General features: G+C 46.2%; 1 protein-coding gene across 1 annotated transcript in view; it reads left to right on the forward strand.

Moving 5' to 3' along the window:
- The window catches only part of ABCA13 (ATP binding cassette subfamily A member 13), a 366,745-nt gene extending 350,478 nt beyond the window's left edge, over positions 1 to 16,267 (forward strand). The window contains exons 59-61 of the mRNA XM_042977198.1: positions 12,269 to 12,374; positions 13,838 to 13,975; positions 15,037 to 16,267. Of these exons, the coding sequence (XP_042833132.1) occupies positions 12,269 to 12,374; positions 13,838 to 13,975; positions 15,037 to 15,132 (340 nt within the window). The 3' untranslated portion in view covers positions 15,133 to 16,267. The remainder of the gene's footprint in view (positions 1 to 12,268; positions 12,375 to 13,837; positions 13,976 to 15,036) is intronic.
- Positions 16,268 to 19,610: the final 3,343 nt, after the last annotated feature.

The raw sequence follows: 19,610 nt of genomic DNA on the forward strand, positions 1-19,610 counted from the left end.
GTTACTTTTTTTTTTTTTTTTTTTTTAATTTTTTTTTTCAACGTTTTTTTATTTATTTTTGAGACAGAGAGAGACAGAGCATGAACGGGGGAGGGGCAGAGAGAGAGGGAGACACAGAATCGGAAACAGGCTCCAGGCTCCGAGCCATCAGCCCAGAGCCTGACGCGGGGCTCGAACTCACGGACCGTGAGATCGTGACCTGGCTGAGGTCGGACGCTTAACCGACTGCGCCACCCAGGCGCCCCTCACCGTTACTTTTTATTTCCCGTCCCAATGAGTGTGAAGTAAGTAGAATCTCGTGGTGATTTTGATCTCTGCTTCCCTGATGACTCCTGATTTCGAACCTATTTCCATGTGCTGATGGGACATTCGTGTATCTTCTGTGAAGAAATGTCTATTCACATCCTTTGCCCATTTCAAAATATGGCTTGTCTTTTTATTATCGACTCGGGGGAGTTCTGTATCCTAAATACAAATCCCTTATCAGGTGTTGGATGTGCGAATATTATTATACTTTCCGATATAAGGTTTGCCGTGTCCTTTCTTGATAACATCCTTTGAGGCACAGATGTTTTTAATGTGAATAAAGCCTAATTTACCTTTTCTTTTGTTTTTCATGCTTTTGGTGTCCTAAGTATCTGCTGTGAAATCAGAGACCATGAAAATTTACACCTTGTATGATTCTAAGAGTTTTGAACATTTCCATTTAGGTATTTGATCCATTTTAAAAAAGTGCCAGTGTAGTTAACATACAGTGCTATATTACTTCCAGGTGTTGAGTCAGCGGTTCCATACCTTAGTGTCCATCAAGAGAATTGTGCTCTTAACCCCCGTCATGTATTTCCCCCACCCCTCAACTCACCTCCCCTCTGGTAACGATTACTTTGTTAACTATAGCTAAGAGTCTTCTTTTTGGGGTGTCTCTCGATTCTTTTGGCATTTTGTTCATTTATTCTGTTTTGTTTTTTTAATTCCACACACGAGTGAAATCATATGATATTTTCTTTGCCTGGTCTATTTTGCATAGCATAATGCTCCTTAGATCTATCTGTGTTGTTGCAGATGGCAAGATTTCATTCTTTTTTATGGCTGAGTAATACTCCATTATGTACGTATACATACATCTCCCATCTTTATCCGTTCGTCAGTCGTTGGACACTTGCACTGCCTCCATAATTTGGCTATTGGAGATAATGCTGCTATCAACATGCATGTCCTTTTATTTTATTCACAATTTCGAGTTAAATTTTTTATAACTGTGTGGGAGGTAGAGTTTCATATTCTTTCTTTTGGGTGCACTATCCAGTTCTGCCAGCACCGTTTGTTGAAAGATTACTCTTTCCATTGAATGGTTTGGGCAACATTGTCAAAAAATCAATTGACCACAGACCTACAGGTTTATTTCTGGACTCTCAATTCTATTTCACTGATGTATATGTTGATCCTGATACTACACTGTGTTGATTACTGTTGCTTCGTAGTAAGTTTTGAAATCGGTAAGTGTTAGCCCTCCAATTTTGCTCCTCCTTTTCAAGAGTGTTTGGCTGGTCTAGGTCCATTGCATGGTCCAGGTCCCTATGAATGTTGGAATCAGCTTGTAATTTCTACAAAGAAGTCAGCAGGGATTCTGAGAAGGATTGTGCTGAATCTGTAGATCAATTTCTGAGAAGGATTGTGCTGAATCTGTAGATCAATTTGAGGAGTATTGCCACGTTAACAAGGTCAAGTCTTCCTGTCCGTGAACCTGATATGTTTATTTACTTAAATCTTCTTTAATTATCTTTTAACAATGTTTTCTAGTCACAAATCCTAGGTTTTACACTTATTTTGTTAAATATAACCCTAAGTAACTATTTTGATGTTACTGTAAATGTAGTTGTTCTTAATTTCATGTTTTGGATTGTTCATTGCAGGTGTGTAGAAATATGATTTATTTTTTGTGCGTTGAACTTGTGTCTTGGAATCATGCTGAACTTACTGATTATTTCTAATAGTATTCAGTGAATTCTTTAGATACTTCTATATACACATCATGCCATTTATAAATACAGTTTTACTCTTCATTTCCATTATGGATGCCTTTTATTTCCTTTTCTTGGTCTAGTACAATGTTGAATAGAGGTGAGACTGTACACATTCACCTAGGAGGAATGCCCCAGCTTTTCATCGTTAAGTATCATGCTTGTTGTGGGTTTTCCTTAGCGCCCTTTATCAATTGAGAAACTTTTCTTCGATTCCTATTGGTATTTGTTGAATGTTTGTATCATAAAAAAATGTTGGATTTTGTCAAATGCTTTCTCTGTAACAATTCAGATAATCATGTTGTGTGTCACATTAGCTGATTTTCAGATGTGAAGCCAATCTCGCAGCCCCGGGATTGATCTCACTTGCTCGTGGTACTTCGTTCTCTAAGTTGCCATATGTAATTCGTTAGTGTTTTGTGGAGCATTTTTGTGCCCATGTTCATCGTAGATAGTTGTCTATAGCTTTTGTTGTTGTTGTTGTTGCTCACAAGTGTTCCTTCCTCTCTAGTTTTTAAAGGATTTTTAAAGATTCGGTATTAGTTTTTCTTTCAATATTTGTTAGAATTCACTAGTGAAGCCATCTGGGTCTGGCATTTTCTTTACCAGTAATTTTTAAATGATGCATCTGAATTTGATCTCTTTACTTACTATAGGTCTATTTATATAGTTTTTGTATTCCTGAGTCAGTTTTGGTAGTTTTTGTCTTTCTAGGAATATGTCCATTTCACCTGATGTATATAATATATTGGAATACAATCGTTCATAGTATTATTCTATAATCCTTTCTGTTTTTTAAGGTTGGTAGTAATGCCTCATCTTTCCTTTCTGATTCTAGTAATTAGGAGTCTTTTTAACTTGATTAATTTAACTAAAGGTTTGTCAGTTTTGCTGATTATTTCAAAGGACTAGCTTTTTTGTTGCATTGATTTTTCTCTGTTCCTTTCCTTTTCTCTAGCTCATTAAATTCTACTCTGATCTTAATTGTTTCCTTCCTTCTTCTTAAGTTTAGTTTGCCCTTCTGGGGTCTTAGATAGTAGATTAGGTTATTGTTTTCTGATCTTTCTTAATTTTTTAATATAGTTATTTGAAACTGTACATTTTTCTCTAAGTGCTGCTTTAACTGCACCCCACACATTTGGTACTTTGAGCTTTTGTTTCCTTTTATCGCAAAGCATTTTCTAATTTTTCCTGTGATTTATTCTTTGGCTTATTGATTATTTAGGGGATTTGGTTTAATTTTTTTGTTAATTTTTCAAAGCCTTTCTGTAATGTATTTCTAATTTCATATCCTCATTATCAGAGAATGTACGTGTCATTATTTCTGTCCTTTTAAGTTTTTTTTTAATGTTTATTTTTGAGACAGAGAGAGACAGAGCATGAGCGGGGGAGGGGCAGAGAGAGGGAGACACAGAATCCAAAGCAGGCTTCAGGCCCTGAGCCATCAGTACAGAGCCCAACGCGAGGCTTGTACTCGTTAACTGTGAGATCATGACCTGAGCCGAGGTTGGACGCTCAACTGACTGGAGCCACCCAGGCGCCCCTGTCCTTTTAAGTTTAGTGAAGTTTGCTTTATGGCCTTCTATATGGTCTGTCCTGGAGAAGGTTCTATGTGTACTTGAGAATAATATATATTGTTCTGTTTGGTAGGGAGCACTACAGATGGCTTTTAGGTATTCTTGGTTTATAGTGGGTTGTTAAAGTTTGCTATTTCCTTGTTCATCTTTTTCCAGGCTGTTCTACCCAACATTATTATTATTATTATTATTATTATTTTAAATGTTTATTTTCGAGAGACAGAATGCAAGTGGGGGGGGCAGGGAGCGAGGGGGACAGAGGGTCTGTGCTGACAGCAGAGAGCCCAACGCAGGGCTCAAACTCACAGAACATGATCGTGACCCAAGCCGATGTTGGATGCTCAACTGACTGAGCCACCAAGGTGCCCCTGTTTTCTAACATCTTCTAACACAGCATATTAATTTCTTGGTGATTTTTCCACTATACCTATATTTTTTTGTTATAGCCTTCACAGATGCTCTGGGGCTTACCATATACATACTAACTCACCAGAATTAGCTTCAGGTTGAACCTAACTTAGCTCCAGTGAGACACAGAAATGTCCCATATCGCATTCCTGCCTCTGTGTTATCATGGTTATGCACATGACATTTATCAGTGTTACCACCAAGAACAGGTGGCTGTAATTATCACTGCATATCATTTTTTACATATTTCAGTCTTCTAAAGAAGCTGTCACAAAGGAGAGCCAGTATATATTTATAGCTTTTGTTATATTCCCTTCCTTACATAACATTCCTTGTTCCCTTACCCTTTTCCTGTGGATCAAAGTTATCACCTGAAGTGCCTTTCATAGGTGGACACAGCTTTGCTTTCTCTCGCTTCCTTTGGGCTGTTGCTGGCATGTTGACTGCATTTTTATGTGATAGGCCCAATAACACAACTACATATCGTTTATATAATTGCTTTTAAAATCAGACAAGGGAAGAAAGGAGAGAGGATACGCGTTTTTCCTGTCTGTTGTAATTATATAGTCACCTTTTCACATGGATTTAAATGACTGTCTGGAACCCACTTTGAGGCTAAAGTAAGTTCTTAGTTCAGTATTTCTTGGATTGAGAATCCAGTTAAATTCTCCCAGTTTTTATCTGGAAATGTTTTCATTTTGCCTTCATTTTGAAAGATAACATTTGTGGACATAGGATTCTTGGCTGGCAGTTTTTATGGGTTTTTGGGTTTTTTTGAGCACTTTAAGTGTTTAAATGTAATTAAATGGTAACATTTCAGTGGGTTCTATTCTCCGTTACTTCTGGTGAGGAGTCCCCTGTTCATCTCGTTCACGGGGTCCCACACTCACCTGAGGCTCTGCTCATTCTCCTTCATTCATTTCTGTCTGCGTTTTGACTACATAACTTCTGTCAATCTACCTTCCAGCTTCCTTTTGCAGAGTCAAACTCCAGAGCCTCTGGAGTGCGTTTTTATTTCATCCGTATTACTCAGCCCTGGCGTTCCCACATGCGTCTCCGTGAATGTCTGTCTCTTCCCTGACCGTCTGTATTTGCTGTATTCGATGCGATGCTCTCCTACCTTCCTCTGCTTCTTTAATCACAGTTTCTTTATGTTCTTTCAGCGTATCTACAATCACCACTTGGAAGTCTTTGTGAATCCACCATCTGGCTGCTTTCAGAAACACTTTCTGTTGCTTAACATTTTGTTTTGGTTTGGTTTTATTTATTTTTTTGGCGTATGGGTCATACTTTCCTGTTTGTGTCTATGTGTCATAATTTTTTATTGGAAACTGGGCATTTTGATGATACGTTGCAGCAATTCTGGGCATTGGCTTCCGCCTTGGGCTTCTTACGGTTTTCTGCTTGTTTCTGTGTTTAGTGATTATTTGGTTAGTCTTAGTGAAGCCCATTTCTGCCCCTATCACCGTGTGAGTCGTCTGATGAGGCTTCTCAGGGGGCAGCCCAGGGTGTGCCCACAGTCACCCCAGAGGGTGATGGTGCTTTGCCCAGAGCCTTGTGCCTCACTCCTTGACCACGCCCAGCTGTTAGCATCACTGATTGCTACTGATGTCAACAATGTCCTGGGATGTAAAATGCTCCACAGCGTAATCCAGTCGAATTTGGGCTTCTTTGAACGGACGCTTCCCACGGCCAGTGTTTGAGCTTTGCTCTGACCGCAGGAGGCTCCTTCCAGTGTGCTCTTTCCTCGGTTCCATCCCGCACACCAGCCAGTTGGCCTGTGTGTGCAGCGCACGCCCCCACGTCCCCCTCGCCTCTTACAGCAACCTCTGCTGACTCTCATGAGGGCCTTGGCCTTGAACTTCTCCACGCTCTGCTGCAAATAGGGTCAGACCCTTTGGGGAGAGACTGGGAATCACCTGCCTCATGGCCTGCTTCTCTTCCAAGGCAGAATCTCCGAGCCGTGGCTGTGGAACGGGGTATGAGGACAGCGGTAGGCATCTGTCGGAGTGACACCTTGTTCAGGAGCTAAGTGCCCCACGCCGCAGGGTGGGCATTGGCCTCGGGTCCTCTTCGGCGTGTGCCTGCCGGTGTGGGGCCACCTGGGGCGGGAGCCAGAGCAAGGGGCGAGCTTTCCTTTTTCTCCGTCCGCCCAGTGGAGAGCCTTATGCCATGAATGAGTGCTGGGCGGAAGAGGGAAGCTCCCACGTCTTGTCGAATTTTCCAGAACTCAGCCTCCGCAGTAGGTACCAGGGTGGGGGCAGGATGGGGCACGGTGGCACTCTGGTCCTGCCAGGGAGGTGGGGCCCCGGCCGGGAGCCGGGAGGAGGCCCGTGTGCTCTGATAGCATTGTCTGGAGTGCGGGTTCTGTCCTGCTGGGCTGGGAGCAGCTCTCAGAGAACAGGGCTCAGGTCAGATGCCACAGGGTCTCACTCTTCTTAGTTTCACTAGACTTAAACAATTTTTTTTAATGTTTATTTATTTTGAGAGAGAGAGAGAGACAGAGCATGAGTGGGGGGTGGGGGTGGAGAAAGAGAGAGACAGAGCATGAGTGGGGGAAGGGGGGGAGAGAGAGAGAGAGAGAGAGAGAGAGAGAATCCCAAACAGGCTCTGCCTTGACAGCACAGAGCCCGATATGGGGCTCAAACTCATGAACTGGGAGATCATGACCTGAGCCAAAAGCAAGAGTGAGGCGCCTAACTGACTCAGCCACCCAGGTGCCCCTCCCTGGACTTTCTGAGTTCGTGTTCTTTCACTTCCGTCTGCCCTAAAGACCATTTCCAGACCTTGTAAGTAGTTGCTGTTGATAATTCTCAGCATTTTTGCTGGGAAATGGGTCCGTGGAGCACTTACAGCATCATGCCAGAAGTCTGGCCACCCTTTTCAAAAACGTCCGTTTATGCCCACTCAATGCTGGTTTCATACCTACCCCCCAACATGACTGTGACCTTAAAATGGGGCGCTGAGGGTCACCTGGGTGGCTCCATCAGTGGAGCGTCCGACTTTGGCTCAGGTCATGATCTCGCCACTCATGAGTTCGAGCCCCACGTCGGACTCTGTGCCGACGGCTCAGAGCTTAGAGCCCGCTTCGGATTCTGTGTCTCCCTCGCTCTCTGCCCCTCACCCACTTGGGCTCTCCCCCCAAATAAGTAAAATATGTTAAGAAATGGGGCGCTCACGGTCATTGTTTCTGAGGCTTTATGAGCACCTGTTCCCCTCCCACTATTGTATGTGTGTCTAGTTGTAAAAGCACATCTGAATGACTAGGTGACATTCGGGAAGGGCACATACCAGCCCTTTGATGAGACCGTCTCTAGGAAATCAGTCCAGCAAGTCATTTATGGAGAAACTGGGGAGTCGCTTTCTGTATACACACCCGGCAACGTATTGTAGAAAGCTGGTCCCTGCTAACATGTGCTTCGTTACCGATCATCTGGTTTGTAATCTGTGGTTTGAGGGATCCGGTGTCAGACTAGGAAAATGGTCCCCGTTTCGATGATTTGTCTTGACAACCCCTCTGTCACTGGGGCCTTCCCTGCCCACGGGACTCGTAGGAAGACCTGTCTGATTTGATGCCCACGAGGGTTCTGTGAATTCCTGGTGCATCAGGTCGACTGTGTACCTGACGGGTCCCCCCTGGTACCAAGGGGGTACTTGGGATCCCCCCTGAGCGCCAGCTGCCTGGGCTGGGAGCCGCGTCAATCCAGCTGTGGCCTCTCTCATTGTTCACAGCCCCCAGCACATTTTTCTCAAGCACCTGTGACCTCAGGCGCTTCCCCGTTGAGTGTGGACGTGGGAGCGAGGTGGCCTCAGAGCTTTCTGTCCACCTGGCCCAGCCCGAATTCCCTTTTCCTTGTTCTCTTGCCTCCCTGGGCTGCCCACACGTGCCCACCTGGGGTCCAGCAGGAACGTCTCAGCCACATTCAGGCCCAGAGACTTTTGCTCCGAATCTGCCTTATCGAAGTGTCTTCTCGACAAGGGGGGTGGTGCTTCACCTAAAAGCAATTCCCGTCTGCTAAGAGAACCATTCATTTTTCTTATTACTCTATTATTATCTTTTTGTTGTTTTTTTAAGGTGTATTTATTTATCTTGAGAGTTGGGGGGAGGGAGAGTGGGAGAGAGGGAACGAGCAGGGGAGGGACAGGGAGGGAGACAGAATCCCAAGCAGGCTCTGTGCTCTCAGCACGGAGCCCCACGCAGGGCTGGAACTCGTGACCCCGGTTTCATGACCTGAGTCGAAACCAAGAGTGAGGTGCTCAACAAACTGAACCACCCAGCCACGCCTAGACCTCTGCTTTCATGCAGGAGGATTATTACCTGGTTAGGAACTTTTGTGATTCTGTTCAGAATCAGAAAATCCCATCAGTGACCCATTGGATCCTTCTGCCTCGAGCGGAAGTTGTCGCCTGTTACTCAGAATGGAAATTGTGGTGTCGGGATTTCAGCGGCGTGGCTAATGGCCACATTTGTGTTCCCACTTTCTCTTCCGAAATGAAAAGGAAAACGAAGGAGATGCCTGTTTGTTAAGACCGAGAGATGTAGAAAATCACCCGTAATGTTGTCAGCTTTCAAAAGCCACCTTGATTCCGGGGCATCTGTGACGTGAAGGAAGAGGTTCAGAGATGAGGGGGATGGGCAGGAGGCCAAACGAGTGAGCAGGTCTTACAACGTGACCTCCCCCCACCCCCCACCCCTCCGCCCCGCACACACGACAAGCTGCGTTGCCTGCTTGTCGGGCGAAACACTGTCATCCAGAGATGAGCCCACCTGTTCATCCCTCCTGCAGATGTGGCTCTTGCGTCCTGCTTTCCAGTGACGCTCCTCAGTTATTCCAAGAAGAAGGAAAAAGTTCTAGAACCACGTGGAACATTTTGCTATTCAGTGAAGAAGGGAATGTGGTTGTGACTGCATCAGACTGCATCATTATCTCATCAGTAGGACCTGTGCTCCCGGGAAGAAGATTCCTGGCTTCCAGCAGCTCTCCCGTGACAGCCAAGGCGCTAGAAGGAGGCTCCGCGTACCTGGGGGCACAAGGGGAGGGCGTCCCGGTTCCCCGACAGCTCAGCAGGGCCTTCCCCGCAAAACCCCCACGCCCTGAGCAGGTCTCGTGCTCTGAGCAGTGAATACGCGCGTTCAGTGCTCGGAGGAAGGGTGAGCTGGTGTGGGTGTCAGAGGAAGGCACCCGTCACATCACAGAGAATCCGGTGGACTGAGTTTGGCTCTGAATGGGAGACCTCGGCCTTGAGGCTGGCACAGGCCCTTCTGCTGGCCATTCCCCGTGGCAGCTTTGGTCCAGGCTCTGAAAGCTGGGTCTGCAGGCTGTCGTTTAGGAAAGTGACACCCTGGCCGTAGAGAGGGATCTTCCTGGAGAGAGATGTGACGCGGGTCCAACTGCTCTTTATTGTGAAGCTGTGTCAGCAACCCAATCTTGCTTGTAAACTCAGAAGCCTGTGGAGGCTCTTTGCCAAGACCACGTACCCCCCGGGACGGTTGCTGGGGTTGCCCACCACGTGCTGCTACCGATTTATTAGTCAGAGGCTCTCTTCGTGCAAATACCTTGGATCTACCCTCCTTGCGACCATCCTGATTGGCATGGGCGGTAATTGGAGTGTTTTCTGAACCAGAATTAACTGGTTGAAAGAAAAAGGGCAGCTATGACGAAGAGACACAGTTTTGGAGTAAGACGGCTAGAGTGTCCCATCTCTGCCAGAAAAAGCTGCCAGTGTAGTCTCCAGACCTCTCTGGGCCTCCCAATTCCACATTTTGCAGAGAGGAAATGCCCCCTGTCCTGTTCCGTGCACACGGGGGTTGGAAGAGTACACGGAGTACGTTTCCCTGATGTGGACCCAGTGGGTCGTTCAGGCGTGTTAGACCAATGACGGGATAGGTAAACGAAGGACGGGTGCTGCTCTGAAAGCCTTTAGACTAGAAAGCGCCCGAATCAGACAAATCCCTTCTGAGTTTGGCTCATTGGCATAAACGTGTAGGTTATAGGCAGAAATGAGAAAGTAAAGCTAACATAAATTAGATTCTTGCATCATAAATGAATTCTATAATCTTCTCCCCAGAAGTCTTGTTGACTACCCCAGAGAGATCCTCAGACGCTTGCCAGCCTCTTTCAGGAACGTTTTCTTGTGAAGCGGTTTTTGTTTTGTTTTGTTTTGTTTTGTTTTGTTTTGTTTTGTTTTGTTTTTTTCTTTTTTTTCAGTAAAGAGCGTTGTAATTCGGATAGTCTGGAGTAAAGTTGGAAGTGACTTAGTTCAAAGGAAACCTCATCTGAAAGATTTTTGAATATCAACGTGTATGTTTATAGTGAGAATTTAGCATGGGTTTTTCCAAATGCGATAGCAAAACGTGACCGCAGAGATGCGGTTTCCGCTGATGGTGCGTGGATCCCCACGTACCTGGAGGAGTGATGTCATCTGTACGCACTGTCCCCTCCCACCTTTGTGCTTTATGTCCTATGCGCTTCCGATCCGTGTTCTAATGGGTTCATCTGTGTTTCCCGAATACACGTGAGGTCCTTGACGCCAAAGCCAGTGTTCTTCCATTTGGGTCCCGTCCTTGGCAGAAACTAAATTTCACTGGGTATATATTTACTTAACTCGCTCAGTGCCAGATGCAGTCCCGGGTGGTTTCTGAGAAAATCATTCAGTCCCCTGACACCCTTAACGGGCAGCTGGTGGTGTTACCCCTTCCCCGACGTGAAGATGTGATGCCCGGGTCCCACGTCTGGGACGTGGAGGGAGGGGATGTGTTCTAACCCGGCCGGCCATCGGGGCTCGGCGTCAATGGCACACACACTGTCAGACTCAGAACGACGACCAGACCAGAAGCACACCTGTCCTCCGCCGTGCCCCCAGGACATGACTTCCTGCGTGGACACGATTCCCCACGTGAGACGTGGAAACACACCCCCACTTGGGAGGCTCTGATGAAGGAGGGTTGGAGGAGCCGAGTGAGCGGGCCACACGGCAGGTGAGCCCTGCTCCCCAGCATAGGAGCAGCCAGGACTCACACTCCGGCACTGACCCAGCGTGGGCCTTCACGAAGGCTCAGGGGCAGCTCAGGAGACGGGCCAGTGGTGTTTCTCTGCCTGCTTTCATTTCTGTTTCATCAGAGTCCTCTATGGTCTCTCAGCCATGAGCGGGTGGGCTCCAGACCATCAGCCCTGGATGGTGGGGGAGGTTGGGGCCAGGCTCACATCTCGGGGGAAATTTAAAGTCAGGGCAGGAGCAGGAAATCAGAACCCGGATTAGGATCTCGGGTGCTCCGTGTCCCTGAGCAGAGTCACATTATCTTGGGGCTCCTTCTGCACCAGACGGATGCACCTGAAAAATGATTTGACTGTAAGTATCTTGGGGTCAACCTCACTTACGACAAATTTACTTAAATTTTGTGTTACATTTAAGTAAATGAAGGTGCTTGTAAAGGTCTGGGCATGCCATTTGGTCCATTCATTCATTCATTCGTTCGTTCATTCATTCAACTCATTGTTATTAGTTCTGGGTACGGATTGATCTGTTTGTGAACAAAATCGACAGATTTGCTGTCCTCATGGTGTATTGCCGGATCTTTACTGAGATGCTGTTATGTGCCCAGCACCACGCGAGGCGCCTGGGATAGGGTGGTGGAATCACAAACCTATTTTTGGAAGCCCCATAAATTCCTGGAGGTGACCCTCAGAGATCGCTCTGCGGTGTGGCTGTCACCACACGTGTGGTCACCCGGCCACAGCTCCGCGGCGTTGGGAACCGGACCTCCCAGGCAGCAATATCCTGCGGTGACCACACCTGCTGGGTCAGGGGATGCTTGGGAGGGTTGTTTTATGGGATGAAGAAGCGATCACCCCGCTGACTGCTTGGGTGCTCCCTGTCGCCTTCCGCCCCCACACTTAATCACCGCAGACCTGGGGCAGCAGTGTATATCAGGACTGGGCTTCGTCCTGGCTCCGATTTCTCGAGCTCGGCACTCTGCTTTCAGTCTGCGTTCAGCTTCCCTCTTTTACTGAATAAGCATTGATTCCAGGGCTTGCTGGTTTTGTTTTTAAAGATCAATCCGTGCCTGTGTCAGTGGAATACAGAAAACGGCATCACTGAGTTATAATTAACTTCTGAGCATTATATATTTGAAGATCCAAAATTTCCCATTGATTTGGCATACTGACTTTCTCTTCTGGAGCCCTGCAGAAATGGACTTGGAAGTTGCCCATCTTACGTCCAAAGAGCTGTAACCGTATTTTAATTTCGTTTAACTTTCAGGTTCGGTGATGGCTATACAGTCAAGATTTGGCTCTGTAAGGAAACCAGTCCACACAGTGTGGTTTCTGACTGCTTGAAGCTCCATTTTCCAGGGATCCAGTTTAAGGTAGTGCTGATATTCTATATGACTTCTTTGTTTTGAGCATAAGAAATCTGAGAAGGGGCGTCTGGGTGGCTCAGTCATTTGGGCGTCCAACTTCAGCTCAGGTCATGATCTCACTGTTCATGTGTTCAAGCCCCATGTTGGGCTCTGTGCTGAAAGCTCAGAGCCTGGAGCCTATTTCGGGTTCTGTGTCTCCCTCTCTCTCTGCCCCTCCCCTGCTCTCACTCTATCTCTCTCTCTCTCAAAAATAAATAAACATTAAAAAAATTTTTTAAAAAAGAAATCTTATAAGCACATTTACCTTGTTCCCTGTTTTAATTCCGTGCCATTGCGAGTCCTCACCTGTTGTCTTAGCCTCATTGCAAAACATAGGCTCCCCCCTTCCCCACTGAAAATAGTAAAGGGCGAGTGCATGTTGCTTGATCACTGTGAAGGATGATGAGCCCGTCCGGCCACTTTGTTGGGTCTCCCAGAGTGAACTGTGGTTTCGTAGGCCTGTTACGCGTGAGCCCAGTCATGTTTCGTCCAGGAAGGAAAGATTAAAGAAAGGAATTTCTTCCAGGCATTTGCTGCGGGGTTTAGAGGCTTGGTGGTTTCAGCACTATTTTCACGAGGGGTGCACGGTGCGTGGATCATAATCCTCTGCTAACGTGATGCAAAGCGATCCCTGAACCAGCAGTGTCTTTGTCACCTGGGAGCTGGTGGGATCTGCAGGATCCCAAGTCCCAACCAACCAAATCCAGATCGGCATCTGGGGATGTGACCCAGTGATTCCCACGCACAGTAGCATTTTAGAAGCAACGTGTATGTAGAATACCTTGGAAAATTGTGTGGTCCTCGTTTGTCATAAATTCTAATAGGTTCTGGTCTGTAATATAGCTGTCACCTGTCTATTTCCACAAGAGCCATGGAGCGAAATCCATCGATAAGCATGCTGTACAAGGCTGGTGGTTCGTACTCATGAACGGCCCCAAATAGCCTGAGGACACACGTGCTGTTACCCTGCTCTGCACGTGTGCCGACAGGGGTCGGAAGGTTTACTCTCCCACCAAGAGCTGCTCCGCCAGCTAATGGTGAGGGCCACAGGGATCTCTCCTCACGTCCCAGCCAAGTTCAGGTCCTCCGTGCATCTCCTTACTCGACAGTTACGTCCTCCTTCTCAGCTAGTGCTCTGTACCCCCTCACCCGTGGAGCGCTCTTCCCCCCCCTTTGTGGCATGTTGGGGGGGCATATAAGGGGCAGATCGGTGACTCGGCCTTGAGGGGGACCACCCACTTGCTCTGCCTCAGAATCAGTCTTCAGTACGCACGCACTGGGGACCCAGAACGGACCCACACCCCAGCCGGTATTTGGGTGTGTGGTTTAAAAAAAATGTCATTTACTTAGCAGTTAAATATCCTGTGATCGACTTTGTGTGACGGCGGCCAGTCATGTGACACGGTTTACGGTTTGCTTTTGGCTTTTAGGGGCAGCGCCTTAACCTGCTGGAATACCACGTGCCGAAGCAGTGGGAGTGCTTGGCCGACCTGTTCAGGGTTCTGGAAGGCAATAAGACCTTCCTGAGTATCCAACGTTACTCCATCAACGAAACCACTTTGGAACAGGTATTGTATCTTGAACGTGTCGGCGGGTTGCATTTTGGTATGTGCTTCAGGCCTCCCCAGCTGATTTTAATTATTTTTTTTTTAACATTTATTTATTTTTGAGAGAGAAAGACGACAGAGCATGAGTGGGGGAGGGGCGGAGAGAGGGAGACACAGAATCCAAAACAGGCTCCAGGGTCTGAGCTGTCAGCACAGAGCCCGACGCGGGGCTCGAACTCACAAACCTCGAGATCGTGACCTGAGCCGAAGTCAGATGCTTAACCGACTGAGCCACCCAGGCACCCCCACGCCTACCCCTGCAGCTGATTTTAAAAGTAGCCAGATTACTTCTTGAGGTCATTCTTTCTTTAAATTACTCACTGGTTTTACAACACAGGATGGTTTGTTTCTTGTCAGCTGTCCACTTAAGGTACATATTTAGGGGGCCCCTGGGGGGGCTCAGTCGGTTGAGCATCCAACTTCAGCTCAGGTCATGATCTCACGGCTTGCTGGGTTGGAGCCCCACATCAGGCTCTGCCCTGACAGTGCTGAGCCAGCCTGAGTTCCTCTCTCTCCCTCTCTCTCTGCCCCTCCCCCACTTGTGTTGTCTCTCCTCTCAAAATAAATAAATAAACTTAAAAAAAAAAAAAGGTACGTATTTAGCAGGGCTCCGGTTTGTAGACAAGCAGAGTGGGTGTTCACTGGGGAGATCGTGCCCTGCTAACCTTCCCTTCTTCGTTTTGCTTGCCCACCCCCCGAACGTCTAAGGGGACTCTGCTGTAAGTGATCCTTAGTGGACTTTGGGAAGCAAAGTGCTCGCTTTACTGAGTGCCAGCATGTAGAATTAAATCACAGCTTCTTTCTCAAGCCGCGCTTGAGGCATCCAGAATTTCCAGGCGAACTAATAATTGTCCTCAAAGGACTTACCTGCTTATGGTGGTTTCTAGGCGGGTGGTATGAATGAGTGGCTTGTGGTTTGGGGGCAAGGGGGGCTGTGCTTTAAGGTGCCCCTTGGTCTAATAGTTGAGAAGAAAAGGTCTAGTGTTCTTACACGTTAACGATGGTTTTCATCCTTTTGTCAGGTATTTATTAATTTTGTTACCGAGCAACAGAAAGCTTCACCATGTACCCGGGCTCCATCCACCGGCTGTCACCAGCCCGATCACCTGCCTATCTAAGCACGAAAGGAGACGTTTCTAAGAGGAATAATACCTTGTCTTTGGTTAACAAGTCATCCTGGAGGATCACAGGAGCCCGAGCGCCCCGGAGGTGCTGGGAGTCCGGCTCCTGCTGGTCAAATCCATACTTTCTCATTTCCTTTCTGAAACTGCTAACTAATAACCAGCCACCTCAAAGATTGGTTTCTGTAGACATTTAGGGCATCCCCCTGCATGGTTTGTCAAGCCAAGGAGGGGCCGGCTTCTTGGTGACGGGGGCACGAGGGACCCTCGAGTCCCGACTGAGACATCTTGGAGCTGGAAAGGCTCTGCCAGAGATCATCCGTTCCGAACATTTCACTGTACCTTTAAGGAAACTGAGGCAGCCAAGGCTAGTAACTTTCCTGACTGATTTGTTTAGGAAATAGTGGCTCAGGCTGTTTTCCATTTTTGCCCCATTTTACTAGATACGCTGACATGTGTCTAAATAAAAATTCAAGGATTTAAATACCATTTTTTTTTTTTGTAATACTGGATGTTCTATGGTAGGACATGTGAAAATTGCCATTTTTTTTTTCATACAAAAACTGCTTTTTTTAAAGAAATCGGAATTCAGGAGGTTTTTAGTGAACCCTTTAGCAAAATGGAGTAAATTGAACTGGGTACTCTCTGCCATTTATAACAGTTTTACCAGAGTTGTGCAGATTTTAAATATAGGGAGGTACGGAAAGCAATATAATGTGGATGTATTCTGTTTTTCTTAATTTCTTAATTTTCTTAATACCTCCTGGCATTCTCTCGGTTTTAAAATCAATGACGCACACTGTCTAGTTACCTTCTCATTTTGCCAGGAAAATTAGCACGATACGTAGTAAATAAACATTACCTTCCAAACACTCGAAAATTTTCTAACAACTAAGCCATTCTCGGAGTTACTGCCCTAGTCTCTTCAGATACAAAGTCCCGCGAAGTGGCTCCAGAGGGCCACGGCGGGTTGACATTCTGCATCTGATGGCAACAGGCGTGAAGTGAGTGTGTCCGTCCCGGAAAATGGTTTCTTGCCAGGCGTTTCTGAGTTTTGAGATGTTTCTCGACCTTCTTTGAATAACATTTTTTCTCAAATCTCCATGGACAGCTGCATTCATTTCATTTGAAAGTTCGACCTTATCCAGTTAAAGTTTTGAGTAATAGTAGCTTGGGGCCCAAAGCTTGTGAGATTCCTGTCCCTTTTCTTTCCAGACGCAGGATTTCACTAAAATCTGTCTTTTCCTGATACCATTCGATACTAGAGATCTTTTTAACGTGTCAGGATTCAGCCAACCACAGAGAGTTTTTGTTCGAATGATTTCAGTTTCACATGAATCACATGAATCACGCTTTCCTAAAGAAGTTGCAGTTTAGGGTTTTAGGATGCCACCCCCCCCCCACCTCCGTTCTAACACAGTCTCATTGTCAAAGTGGAGGATGTAATCCTTTGTTATGATTGTTGTTGAATTGATCAATAAAGCCCAAGACCCGGGAACATGGTTCTACTGTAGTGAATAAATGAGGTGTGCTTTTGCGTCACCTGATTCTTGGAACGAAGTTGTGTATTTCTTTGCATTTAGGGGATCCAGTTTAAAAAGCTAAGGGGGAAATGCATCCACTCTAGATCTTTTTTTTTTTTTTTTAATTTTTTTTTTTTTAACGTTTATTTATTTTTGAGACAGAGAGAGACAGAGCATGAACGGGGGAGGGGCAGAGAGAGAGGGAGACACAGAATCGGAAACAGGCTCCAGGCTCTGAGCCATCAGCCCAGAACCCCACGCGGGGCTCGAACTCACGGACCGCGAGATCGTGACCTGAGCTGAAGTCGGACGCTCAACCGACTGAGCCACCCAGGCACCCCACACTCTAGATCTTTTAAAGCTTGAAAAGGTTAACGTTTGATTGAGTCTGCAACGTTCCGCTCTCGGGGATTCTTTGAACTGCTGTTTTCTTGGAGGTGGTGCTTCCCAGTAGGCCTTCGAACAGTCAACAGGAAGAGAAAAGAAACTTGTATGTGCGAGCTCCATACCCCAGAAGACTGGACACAAAAGGTCAGATCTTATGTTAGTGTTGAAAATGTCACCGCATGTATAAGTCATGCAGATATTTTACACCTTTGCAGCTAGACATTTGTCTTAAGACCTTTGGGCTTACGGTCACACAACTGAGACTTTTAAACCAACTACCTTCTTTTGAAAGCATTCTGAGGAGGGTACTTCATAAGGCAGAGATCGTAGTGATTGCCCCGGTTCCAGCAACCTATCTTTTATCGTGTGGCTTATCTCCACCCGGATATTTGAACACAAGATAGATAAAAACCCTCACCCAAAATCAGGATTGGAGAAAGCAAACAAGGAGTATATTTTTAGAAGATTGAACATTGGGGGACTGACTGTTATAGTTGGCTTGGTTTAGTGGGTGTCGAACTGAAAAACAGCAGAACACGATCGTTCTAAAACCTTTCGTGAAATATCCTCCCCTGCCACCACCACCCCCCCGCTGCTGCACCCACCCTCCCCCACTATTTGGTATTCATGAATATGACATGAAGACTTCAGCTTAATCACAACCTCCCCCCTCCTAAGTGGGGGATAGAGACACTTGACATTTTCAGACTGGTTTGGGTGTGTTTTCCTCTCTGACTTTCTTTTCCTCTCTGACTTTCCTTCGGTGTGTTGCAATATTTCAGCCTGGTGGTGGTTTTGCTGCAGGATGCCGCTGGTACGTTACAAGTCAGTTTCACACACTTGAGTAATTCAGAGCCCTTTACGTGCACATGCACGCACACACACACACACACACACACACGCGCGCACTCGCACACATTCATTCTTTCGATCCATACTATTGAGCCCGTTCTGTGTCCATAAATACATGGTGGGTACGGTAAACGTGAGATTGGTAGGCCAGCAAGTAAAAGACCCACATGGTCCGTGACCTTGAGAAGCACGCGGTGATGCGGGGAAGGCAAGGTGAGGTCTGCGGGCAACAAGCACTCCTGCCCTAGGGCCACATGGAGTGCTTCCTTCTAACCAGGGTGCAGGAACCAACTTCACGGAGTAGTTACCATGCAGCTGGGCCATCACAGATGGAGAAGCGGGATAAGGTCTGTGAGGATGAGGGAGCATCGGAGCATGTCAACAATATTCAATGGGCAATGGCTATTTGCCTGTTATTCTGGTAGACGCTGATACAGTGGCTCCACAGACCTCAAAAACACAGCTCTGCCATCTTTAGAATTTCCCTTATATCCCAAAATGGCTGCTGGAGCACCAGCTATCACAACATCCAAAGCAGAAAAACAGATTCGATTAAGGGGGAATAAAAAAGCACACCATTTAAAGAGATCTCCTGGCAGTCTAACCCACGTACTCAGGCTTATATGATATCATGGTACAGTTTTAGCTGAGTCCCTAAAATGAAGTGAGAATTCTGATTCTATATAAGAAAATGGATACTGGATAGACAGCCAGTCTCTCCTCTAGGAACACATAACCAGTTTTGTGCCATTTGCATGAGAATAGAATGAATTCCATTTTGGACCTGTTAAGTAAACTAAGTAATGTCAAAATTACGTGACTATCTTTGAGCAGTCTGGGTTCTTAAGATCATTACTATTTTCAGAATTAAAGTAGCATATTAAGATCTCTAGGTCAGATGCCATTTATAAATATAAGGATATTGTCAAGTGGTATCCAGTAGATAAGGAGAAGAAAGAAGTGTATGGACATTTTCTGTTTGGACTTAATAAATCGTCTTGTCACTTACAGTGAGGATTCCTATAAGAGTTTTAGTAGATCTTTTTTTTCCTGCTGAAAAGGGTTTCCAATCGCTGAAACAAGTCAGAAGCATTATTTTTCTTCTTTGCTTTTGCTTCTCATTGTAAAGGAGACATTTCACTACTTTGTCAGTGACTACCACATTTTTCTTTACATTTGAGTGTTTTAAGGAAAAGTGGGGTCCACTGAGTTGAATGTACATCTCAAACCTTGCAAAATTCATTGCTTAAAGGACACATCTAGAACAATCAGGAGCATGACTTTCTTTTAAATAAGGGAATGTTGAGAATAACACAGCTGCCATGGCATTTATGCCTCACACGTATGGCTTTGTCTTGCTGAATTTCACCCGTTTCCAAATTGTGATGGTATATTATTTGGTGTGTGATTTTTGTCCTTGAGAAATTGGTAACAAGGCTTCAGATCAACCTTCATGGGGCATGATGGTGACGGTGAGTCCTCGGTTACTGAACTTGTCCCGCATTCACCTTGGGGCTTGCTCTGTCCAAACATAGTCATGTGAAAACTTCATTGGCCCCGCATGGGTTGAATTGAATTAGTGTTACAGACGGGGGCAAGCTAGCAGTCCAGGGAGCATCAGGAGACCCGGCTTGACTTCCCACTCAAGTGGGGTCTTTTCCACTGTATCTTGAGCTTCTGTTTTCTTCACTTTTACGATCCAGACGAGATCTC

The sequence above is a fragment of the Panthera tigris genome, chromosome A2, assembly GCF_018350195.1.
Source record: "Panthera tigris isolate Pti1 chromosome A2, P.tigris_Pti1_mat1.1, whole genome shotgun sequence".
NCBI lineage: Eukaryota > Metazoa > Chordata > Mammalia > Carnivora > Felidae > Panthera > Panthera tigris.